This window comes from Eimeria acervulina, genomic scaffold, assembly GCF_000499425.1.
Source record: "Eimeria acervulina Houghton genomic scaffold, Eah_scaff1056, whole genome shotgun sequence".
NCBI classification, from domain to species: Eukaryota; Apicomplexa; class Conoidasida; order Eucoccidiorida; family Eimeriidae; genus Eimeria; species Eimeria acervulina.
The window spans coordinates 1-10,592 of record NW_013549451.1 but is presented as its reverse complement, the minus strand read 5'-3'; the positions used below and the strand labels follow the sequence as shown (position 1 = coordinate 10,592).

Below are 10,592 nucleotides of genomic sequence, written 5' to 3'. Positions count from 1 at the left end.
TGCATTTATGCTTATGTATGTACATATATATATATATATATTATCTATATGCAAGTAAATCTATCTATATATGCACATATACATATACATATATATATATATATATATCTATATATATATATATACATTTATATATATATGCATATATATATATGTATATATATAGATGCGTATATCTTTACATACATATTCATCATAAGCATATACATATGTATATAATACTTAGTGTATATTGTATATATAATATATAATATATATAATATATATAATCTATTATATATATTATTTATAATATATATTATATATTATATATTATTACATCTGTTTTTTTTGACTTTGTCTCTCCAACGACTGGAAGACAGACAAACACAAAAAGAAATTAATAAATAAATAAATATATAAATGTGCAGATTAAATAATAAATAAATAAATAAATAATAAATAAATAAGTAAATAGAGTGCTTTATAGACAGCCAAACAAACAACGAGTAGAAGAAAAAACAAGAATAAATATAGAGCAGATATAATAATAAATAAATATTAATAAATATAAATAAATAGATAAAATGCATGTAGAAACAAACAAAAGGAAACAAAACGGCGAGGAAACAAACAAATAAACAAACAAATAAACAAATTAATAAACGAACAAATAAACAAATAAATAAATAAAGAAGTAAACAAATGTATGCATGCATGCATACAAACGCATGAGGAGACAGCTGAGGAGACAGCTGAGGAGACAGCTGCTGCATTTGATGTTTTATTAAAGACATAAACAAATGCTTTAAATTTGTGTGCATACACCGAAAACTAGCTGCGGTATTCTGCTGCACTTAGAGCAGCAGCAGCAGATGCAGCAGCAGATGCAGCAGCGATAAGAACAGCAGCAATAAGAATAACAGCAGTAGCAGCAGCAGCAGCAGCAGCTGTCTCCTGTCTCCTCGTCTCTCCTTTTCTATATTTAATTTATTTGATTTTAACTGCATTTACAGCGTGTAACGATAATTAGTTTATAAGGGTTTACTAGGGTTTATATGTTAGGGTTTATGAGGGTTTATAAGGGTTTTATTAGGCTTCATTAAGGTTTATTTATTAGATTTTATTTATTAGGGTTTATTAAATTTAATTATTTAATTCGTTTTATTTATAATATTTACTGCAGCAGCAAATGCGGCTGCTTGGATGCGGGGTGTATAGCGAGCTGCCGCATGCAGCAGTGCTGCATTATATAATACATTTTCTTTATTTTTTTCTCTTTCACGTTGAATTTTAATTAAAATTAATTAAAATGTTTGTTTATTTTACTCAATTTGTCTTATTAAATACAGACAGACACATGCTTCTCTACTTTTCTCTTGGGGCTGCACACTGACTAAGTAAGCCCCCTTATACTGCAGGCCCCACAACCCCTCTAAACCCTAAACCCTAAACCCTAAACCCTAAACCCTAAACCCTAAACCCTAAACCCTAAATTCCATCAGTTAAGCCCTTAATAACCAACCGTTGAAGAGCTGTAAACAAAAGAGCAGGAAACTGTCGTGAGGCACACACACCCGGTCTCGCTGCTGCTGCTGCTGCTGCTGCTGTTGCTGCTGCTGCTGCTGCTTCGTTTGTCTGTCTGTTCTCTACTTGGCACTGAATTAATTTGCATGCGTTCTGCTGCTGCAGGTGTCTGCAACGACGGTAGGATCAGCAGCAGCAACATTAACAACAGCAGCAGCAGCAGCAGCAGCAGCAGAAGCAGCAAGGCATCGTGTCCTTAGATGCTTCTAGGCCCCTGGGGGCCCCCCTTCTGTCATTTTTCTCGCTGCTTCTGCTTAGCAGCACCTCGCTATCACTTCAGGTGTATGCGCAGCTTCTGCTGCAGCAGGTCTCTGCATCTCCTTCCCTGCACATCACCCCACAACAACAGCAACAGCATCAGCAACAGCAGCAGCAGCAACAGCAGCAGCAGCAGCAGCAGCAACAGCAGCAGCAGCAGCAACAACAGCAACAACAGCAACATCAGCAGCAGCACCAACAGCAACATCAGCACCAACAGCAACATCAGCAGCAGCACCAACAGCAACACCAGCACCAACAGCAACAGCAACATCACCAGCAGCAGCAGCAGCAGCAGCAGCAGGATGGCAGCAGCAGCAGCAGCAGGAGGTAAAGGCTCTTCGGGGCGTCGAGCAGAGGAGGGCACTGCGCATTCGCTCAGCAATGTAGGCAAAATAGGCGGGGAGTTTGCTGCAACAAAAGCAGCACCTTTTATTCAAGAAAGATTAAAATTGTTTAATACACTCATGAATAAACAAAATGAAGACCTCAAAAGTAAGATTCATTAGGCTCCTGCTGCTTATTCTGCTGCTGCTGCTGATTCTGCTGCTGCTGCTGATTCTGCTGCTCCTGCTGCTGATTCTGATGCTGCTGTTGATTCTGCTGCTGCTGCTGATTCTGCTGTTGATTCTGCTGCTGCTGCTGATAATTATGATGATGCCATTGCAGCTGCTGCTGTTGCTGATGCTGCTGCTGTTGTTGCAGCAGCAGCAGCAGCAGCAGCTGGGGAGATAGGGCAATATTTGTTTGTCTGTCGTCCATGCGCGTGTCTTAGGACGTTATCCAACACCAATTTATTGTTTATTGTTTATTGTTTATTGTTTATTGTTTATTGCTTAGGGTTTAGGGTTTAGGGTTTAGGGTTTAGGGTTTAGGGTTTAGGGTTTAGGGTTTGGGGTGTACAGGCATGCCTCGCAAATCGATTGTTATTGAACTTCCTGACGGAAGTCGCGTCGATGGGGTTTCCTTCGAAACGACTCCGATGAAAATTGCTGAGGGCATCTCAAAAGGATTAGCAAAAGCTGCAATTGTTGCTAAGGTATAATACTATACTCCAGCAGCAGCAGCAGCAGCAGCAGCAGCAGCAGCAGCAGCAGCAGCAGCAGCAGGAGAAGCAACAGCAGAAGCAGCAGGGGGAGGGTAGGAGTAGTAGGGGCGGGAGGGGAGGCAGAAGAAGCAGCAGCAGCAGCAGCAGTAGTAGTAGAACCAGCAGCCGCAGCAGCAGCAGAAGTAGGAGTAGCAGCAGCAGCAGCAGCAGCAGCAGCAGAAGCAGCAGCAGAAGCAGAAGTAGGAGTAGGAGTAGCAGCAGCAGCAGCAGTAGTAGTAGAGGCAGCAGCAGCAGCAGCAACAGCAGCAGGCAGCCTCCCGTTGACCGCCGCCTTTGTTGTTGTCTGTCTTTTTTTGTTTTATATCTTTTAATACTTTTATTTATTTTTATACTTTAATTAGTTTATGTTGTCTGTGCTGTCTCCTTTTATATCTTTTTATTTATTTATTTTTATTTTTTGTTTAACTCTTCTTGTATGTTTTATGCTTATTTATTATTTATTTATTAATTTATTTAATTTATTTAATTTGTTTATTTGTAGGTTGCGTACAAAGAAGAGAGTGCTTCATCAACAGAAATAGCAGCAGCAGACTCTGACGATACAGAAGAAGCAGCAGCAGCAGCAGCAGAAGCCGCCGCCGCCGCCGCAGCAGCAGCAGCAGGAGATTCATGTTGCGGTGGAGACGCAGCAGCAGCAGCAGCAGCAGCAAACTGGCAGCTCTGGGATATGAGGCGGCCTTTAGAAGCAGACTGTAAATTGCAGATTTTAAAGTTTGACGCCCCGGAGGCTCAGACTGTCTTCTGGCATTCAAGCGCCCATATACTCGGTCGGTTATGTCTTTAGGGTTTAGGGTTTAGGGTTTAGGGTTGGTTTAGGGTTTTAGGGTTTTAGGGTTTAGGGTTTAGGGTTTAGGGTTTAGGGTTTAGGGTTTTGGGTTTTTTAGCTTTTAGTTTTTAGAGAAGGGTATGGAGTTCATTTTATTCTTGTTCTGTTTGTATGGTAGGGTTTAGGGTTTTAGGGTTTAGGGTTTTAGGGTTTAGGGTTTAGGGTTTATTATTTCTTAAAGCGATGGGTATTGTCTTTATTGTTTGTTTCTCTTCTTTGGCGCCCGTATATGTAGACAGTTTTATCTTTTCTATTTTCACGTCTTCAAACATATATATATATATATATATATTTATTTATTTACATTTGTAGATATATACAAACATATATATATATATATCTTTATATACATATCTTTATATATATATATATTTACATGTATGTCTTTATATATATATATATCATTATATATATATCTTTGTATATATATCATCTATATAATATATATATTATGTATGTATGTGCATGCATGCGCATGCAGGGCAGGCGTTAGAGAACGAGTTTGGGGCTTTGTTGACAGTGGGCCCCGCATTGAACCCAGGGTTTTATTATGATTGTTATATGGGAGACTTTGCGATGAATGAGGGTTTGCATGCATGCATAGAAGCAGCAGCAAATAAATATATAAGTGAAGATCAGGTGTATGAGCGTTTAGTTTGTACGAAAGAAGAAGCCTTAGAGTTATTTAAAGAGAATCCTTTTAAACAAGCTCTTATAAAAGCAAAGATTGCAGATAATAGTAAAACAACTGTATATAGATGCGGGAGCTTAGTAGATCTATGTAGAGGGCCTCATATCCCTTCTACAGGTCTATGTAAAGCCTTTGCTCTAACATCGCATAGCTCGGCTTACTTCTTAGGGTGCAGCAGCAACGACAGCTTACAAAGAGTATATGGTATCTCGTTCCCGCAGCAGCAGCAGCTGCAGCAGCATTTGCAGCTATTGAAAGCAGCAAAAGAGAGGGATCATAGATTGTTAGGGCAGAAGCTTTCTTTGTTTTTCTTTGATAATGCCTCACCTGGGAGTGCCTTCTGGCTGCCAGAAGGTGCAATAATATATAATAAGATGATAGAATTTATTCGGAGAGAATATCAATTAAGAGGGTTTAAAGAAGTTATAACGCCTAATATATTTTCATGCGATCTATGGAGGACAAGCGGACACTATGAAAACTATAAAGAAAATATGTATTTATTAAATATTGATAATAAGGACTGGGGTCTAAAGCCTATGAATTGCCCTGCACATTGTATAATGTTTAAATATATATCTCCTTCTTATAAACAATTACCTCTACGTCTAGCAGATTTCGGTGTATTACACCGCAATGAAGTTGCAGGGTCCTTATCGGGTTTAATTAGAGTAAGAAGGTTTCAACAAGATGACAGTCATATATTTTGTGCATTTAATCAAATAGAAGAAGAAGTATTATCTTGTTTAGAGTTTCTATTCTATGTTTATGAACGCTTCGGCTTCTCTTTTTCGCTTGCATTATCTACAAGACCTGATAAAGCAATAGGCTCTCTAGAGACGTGGCACAGAGCAGAAGAAGCTCTTAAGAGTGCATTAATTAAAGTTAATAAGCCTTGGAAGCTTAACCCTAAAGACGGTGCTTTCTACGGGCCGAAGATAGATATACAATTGCATGATGCTCTTAATAGAGCTCATCAGTGCGGCACTATACAACTAGATTTTCAGCTGCCTATTCGTTTCAATCTTCAATATAAAACAAGTGAAGAAACTGCAGGAGCAGCAGCAGCAGCAGCAGCAGCAACAGCAACAGCAGCAGCAGACGATCGTGCGGAAGATCATGATGCGAATGAACACAACACCAGCAGCAACGGCAGCAGCAGCAACAGCAGCAACAGCAGCAGCAGCAGCAGCAGCAAACCGGAGGGGCAGCTGAAGCCTGGCATGTCTCGCCCTGTTATTATTCATAGAGCAATCTTCGGTATGTTGTTCTTTTCTTATTTATTTTATTAATTTATTTTAATTAATTAATTAATTAATTTATTTATTTATTTTATTTGTTTGTCTTGCTGTGTCTGTCTTTGTTTTTTTTTTCTTTTTTAATTTTTCTCCCGTCGTTCGTTCGCTTGGCTTTGTTTATTTTTTATTTTGTTTATATTTACAATAAAGACATAAATAGATATTAATATAAACAAATATAAATATAAATATAAATATAAATATAAATATAAATATAAATGTATATATATAAATATATATAGGTAGACAAACAATAATTGTTTTGCTTCTTTTTCTTCAGTCTCTTTAGAGATAAAATGTTAAGTCATATTAGAGCATGCATGGTTAACGCTATAAATGTATAAAAATAAACAAATAAATAAATAAATAAGTATTGTTTTGCTTCTTCTTCTTCAGGGTCTCTAGAAAGAATGTGCGCAGTTCTATTAGAACATACAGGAGGCAAGCTGCCCTTTTGGCTGTCTCCGCGTCAGTGCATTGTTTTGTCAATTTCTTCAAAGTCTGCAGACTACGCACTCAAAGTTAAAGATGTGCTTCTTACACACGGTAAGTAATATATATAATATATATAATATATATAATATATATATGTGTATATATATGTATATATATATATGCTTATATATATATATATGTATATAGGGATATAAATATTATGTGTATGTAGATGTGCTTCTTACACATGGTAAGAAATATGAATAGATATAAATATATATACATATATATATTTATATATATCTATATACATATATATTTATATATATTTATATATATATTATATATATTATAAATATTATATATTAAACAATATAAATACATCTGTATGTAGATGTTCTTCTTACACATGGTTAGAAAATGTTTTTTTTATTTGAATATCTGCATTTATATGTATATATATTATTTATATATTCATATACGTTTATACGTTTATGTATCTATCTATATATATATATATATATCTATATATATATATATATCTATATATATCTATATATATCTATATATATCTATATATATCTATATATATGTATGTCTATTTATATCTAGGTGCATGCACATATATACATATAACTATATGTAAATAAATGAATATATATATATATATATATATACGGATGCTGTTGCTGCTGCTGCTGCTGCTGCTGCTGCTGCTGCTGCAGGTTACAACGTGGGTTTGGACATATCGAGCAACACAATAAACAAGAAGATAAGAGAAGCAGAGCTGCAGCAATGGAATCTGCTGCTGGTAGTAGGAGAGTCAGAGATGAATACAAAGACAATTACAATTCGAGAGAGAGGCTGCAGCAAGAAGCAGCAGTGCCTCTCTATGCCTCAGCTGCTGCAGCAGCTAGCAAGCATGCACATGCCCACCTCCAGATCCCCCGCCGATGTAAGCAACGCTGCTGCTGCACGTGCTGCTGCACTTGCTGCTGCACTTGCTGCTGCACGTGCTGCTGTACTTGCTGCTGTACTTGCTGCTGCGCTTGCTGCTGCACTTGCTGCTGCACTTGCTGCTGCACTTGCTGCTGCACGTGCTGCTGTACGTGTATTTGCTGCTGCGCTTGCTGCTGCACGTGCTGCTGCACTTGCTGCTGCGCTTGCTGCTGCACTTGCTGCTGTACTTGCTGTTGTATTTGCTGCTGTACTTGCTGCTGCACTCATTCTTATTTATTTTGTCTTCTTATTTTTATGTTTATTTTCTTCTTCCTATCACCGGCCCGCTGTTTTTATATTTTTATATTTGTTTGTCTTTGTCTTTCTTTTTTCTTCCTTTGGGGTGTCTATGCACCTTTTATTATTATTTTTCTGTTGCGTTGGGGTGTACGTGCAGCTCGATGAGTGGAAACGCCCAGACGAAGAATAAAGCCGCTTGACAGTTCAGCTGCAGAAGCAGCAGCTTGACAGTTCAGCTGCAGAAGCAGCAGCAGCAGCAGCAGCAGCAGCAGTAGCAACAGCAACAGCTGCAGCTGCAGCTGCAGGAGGAACAGCTACAGCACACAGCCTAATGACTGCATTGCGGTGTCTGTGCTTCGACTCTACGCCTCACCCCTTCTTTCACATACCCTATACAGCCCCATACCCTATGGGGGCCCCCCTATGGGTACAGTTAATAGGGGGGGCCCCCCCATGGGTACAGTTAATTGGGGGGCCCCCCCCCCATGGGTACAGTTAATAGGGGGGCCCCCTCGGGGTTGCGAGTGTCGTATCTTGGGGGCCCCTGTGGGGCCCCCTAGACAGTGGAGGGACCCCAGCGAGGCTGCAGGGGGGCCCCCAGAGTTATAAAGGAGGGGGATTAGGGGGCCCCCTAGGGTTATAAAGGAGGGGGATTAGGGGGCCCCCTAGGGTTATTAAGAAGGGGGGTTAGGGGGCCCCCCAGAGTTATAAAGGAGGGGGGTTAGGGGTCCCCCAGAGTTAGGTCAAGGGGGCCCCTTGGTAATGGGGTAGACAGAACAGATTATTCTGCTCGGGGGCCCCTGTCTGCTGCATTATTTCTATAATATAATTCATGAGAGTTTAAAGCTTGAGGCTGCTTGTTTAAAGAATCAAGGTACATCCTGCTTCTGTTGCTGCTGCTGCTGTTTCTGCTGCTGTTGCTGCTGCTGCTGTTGCTGCTTCTGGTGGTGTACTGCCGTTGCTGCTGGTAGTTTTGCTGCTAGTTGTGCTGCTGCTGCTGCAGTCGCTGCTGTTGGGGGTGTTGTTGCTGCAGCTGCTGCTGCTGGGGGTGCTGCAGCACCTGCTTCTGCTGCAGTTGTTGTTGCTGCTGCTGCAGTTGCTGCTGTTTGGTAGTGTGTACGTACAGCATTTGTTGCTGAGAGTTTAGGTGGCTGGCAGCTCTGCTTTTCAATAGAGTAATATTATTATAAAAAAACAAAGAGATTAATATAACATTAATAAAAAGAAGGAGATGTTTATTAATATAAAATGAATAAAAGAAAGGTTTATTAAGATAAATATAATAAAAAGAAGAACAAGCTTATTATAAAAATAATATAAAGGGTTTATTATGTATTGCTGTTCACAGTGTATAGGCAGCTCTCTACCTCAGAAAGGGCCCCCAGGATAAAAGAAGGAAGGCGAAGTTTAAATAAAATAAATAAAAAAATAAAAATAATTAAAAATAATAAAATATAATATTTATTTTTCTTCAATACCGCTGCTGAGCTATTTACAGGGGGCCCCCGGTAGTTGTTTAAAAGGCTGAAAAAGAATAAATAAAATAAATGAATAAATAAAATAAATATATTTATCGGTTTAATAATATTATATTTAAATACAATAAAAATTTTTAATTCAGGTGTACGTACACCGTATTGTTCAGCTTAGGGGCCCCCAGGGGCCCCCATCATAAACAGCTAATATTTTTTCTTTATTTGTGCTGCTGCATGCATCATTATAATTCTTTTTTAATTTTTATTTATATAGAGTTTAATTTTAAATAAAGAATATAAAAACATAAACCCCTTATTCTCGCTAAGCAGCTGTTAGCTGAGGCCGGTGTTGAGCTGCTTCTTCTGTGGAGCCCTATACACAATATACTTTCTCTTGTTTATTCTTTTTATTCTTTTTATTCTTCATCTTCTTTAACTATTTATTTCTTTTTAAAGAAGCCTTTGAATAGGGGGGCCCCCATACCTCAACCACCGTTCGAGGGGGCCCCCAGGTGTACATACACTCAATATGAAAAGAAGGGGGCCCCAGGAGGGGCAGACACATCAACCGTTCTATACCTCTGCTAACCTGCAGCAGAAGCAGCAGCAGCAGCAGCAGCAGCAACGACAGCAGCAGCAGCAGCAACAGCAGCAACAAGGAAACGGGGGAAGCTGCAGCACTGCAGCAGCATCCGTTACCTCTGACTCTCCATCCCTATTCCAGATCTTCTCAGGGGCCCCTTGGTGGTGGTTCAGGGGCCCCTCAGAGCCCCTTCAACAAGGAGCCCCTCAGGGGGCCCCTCAGGGGGGCCCTAACGTTACCCTTTCGGGGGCCCCTCAGGGGGCCCCCAATGACCCCTCTTTGGGGGCCCCTTTAGGGGGCCCCCGGGAGGCCCCTATGGGGGCCCCTCAGGGGGCCCCTAATGACACCCCTTTGGGGGCCCCTCAGGAGGCACCTGGGGGCCCCTCTTTAAAGGCCTTTTGGGGGGCCCCTTGGGGGGCCCCTAAGGGGCCTCTTAGGGGTATGGGGGCCCCTGAGGGGCCCCCTAGTGGGGGGTTTAGTATGGGTTTGAAGGCCCCTGACTTCGGTTTAGGTGTACGCTGGTTTATGTATGGGTGGAAGAGAGGGTCTGTGCCTGAAAATAAATTTAAATTGAGGCCTTTTGCTGTTGCAGAGAAGATGGGGTCTGTTGATGCTGCTTCATGTCCCTTCTGTGCTGTACGTACACTCTAAACCCTAAACCCTAAACCCTAAACCCTAGGGTGATTTATACAACGTGAAAGAATGTCGTGGATGAGATGCATCATGCATAGAGACGCCTGCATGTGTTGCTGCTGCTGTTGCTGCTGTTGCTGCTGCTGCTGCTGCTGTTGCTGGTGCTGCTGCTGCTGCTAGTTTGTTTTGTTTGTCTCTTTATGTACTTACATATATATTATTCTGTATATATCCCATTCATATACAATATATATAATGTATATTATGTATAATATATAATATATATTTATATATGTGTATAAGCATATAAATGCATGCATGCCTGCCTATCTATAACTTTCGTTATATCTTTTTGATAGTATAAATGTATAAGTCTTTACAGATAAATAAATAAATAAATAAATTAATAAACTAATAGATTAAATAAATAAATAAATGCCCAAATAACTAAACAAACAAATAAACAAACAACTAATTAAT

General features: G+C 39.7%; 1 protein-coding gene across 1 annotated transcript; it reads left to right on the top strand.

Moving 5' to 3' along the window:
* Nucleotides 1-1,850: 1,850 nt before the first annotated feature.
* Nucleotides 1,851-7,611, top strand: EAH_00054710 (threonyl-tRNA synthetase, putative; the record flags this gene model as incomplete). The annotated part of the gene is made up of 7 exons (XM_013393923.1): nt 1,851-2,319; nt 2,730-2,863; nt 3,414-3,699; nt 4,240-5,709; nt 6,144-6,293; nt 6,908-7,137; nt 7,579-7,611. The coding sequence occupies 7 exons, from the start codon at nt 1,851-1,853 to the stop codon at nt 7,609-7,611; spliced, it is 2,772 nt and encodes a 923-aa protein (XP_013249377.1).
* Nucleotides 7,612-10,592: the final 2,981 nt, after the last annotated feature.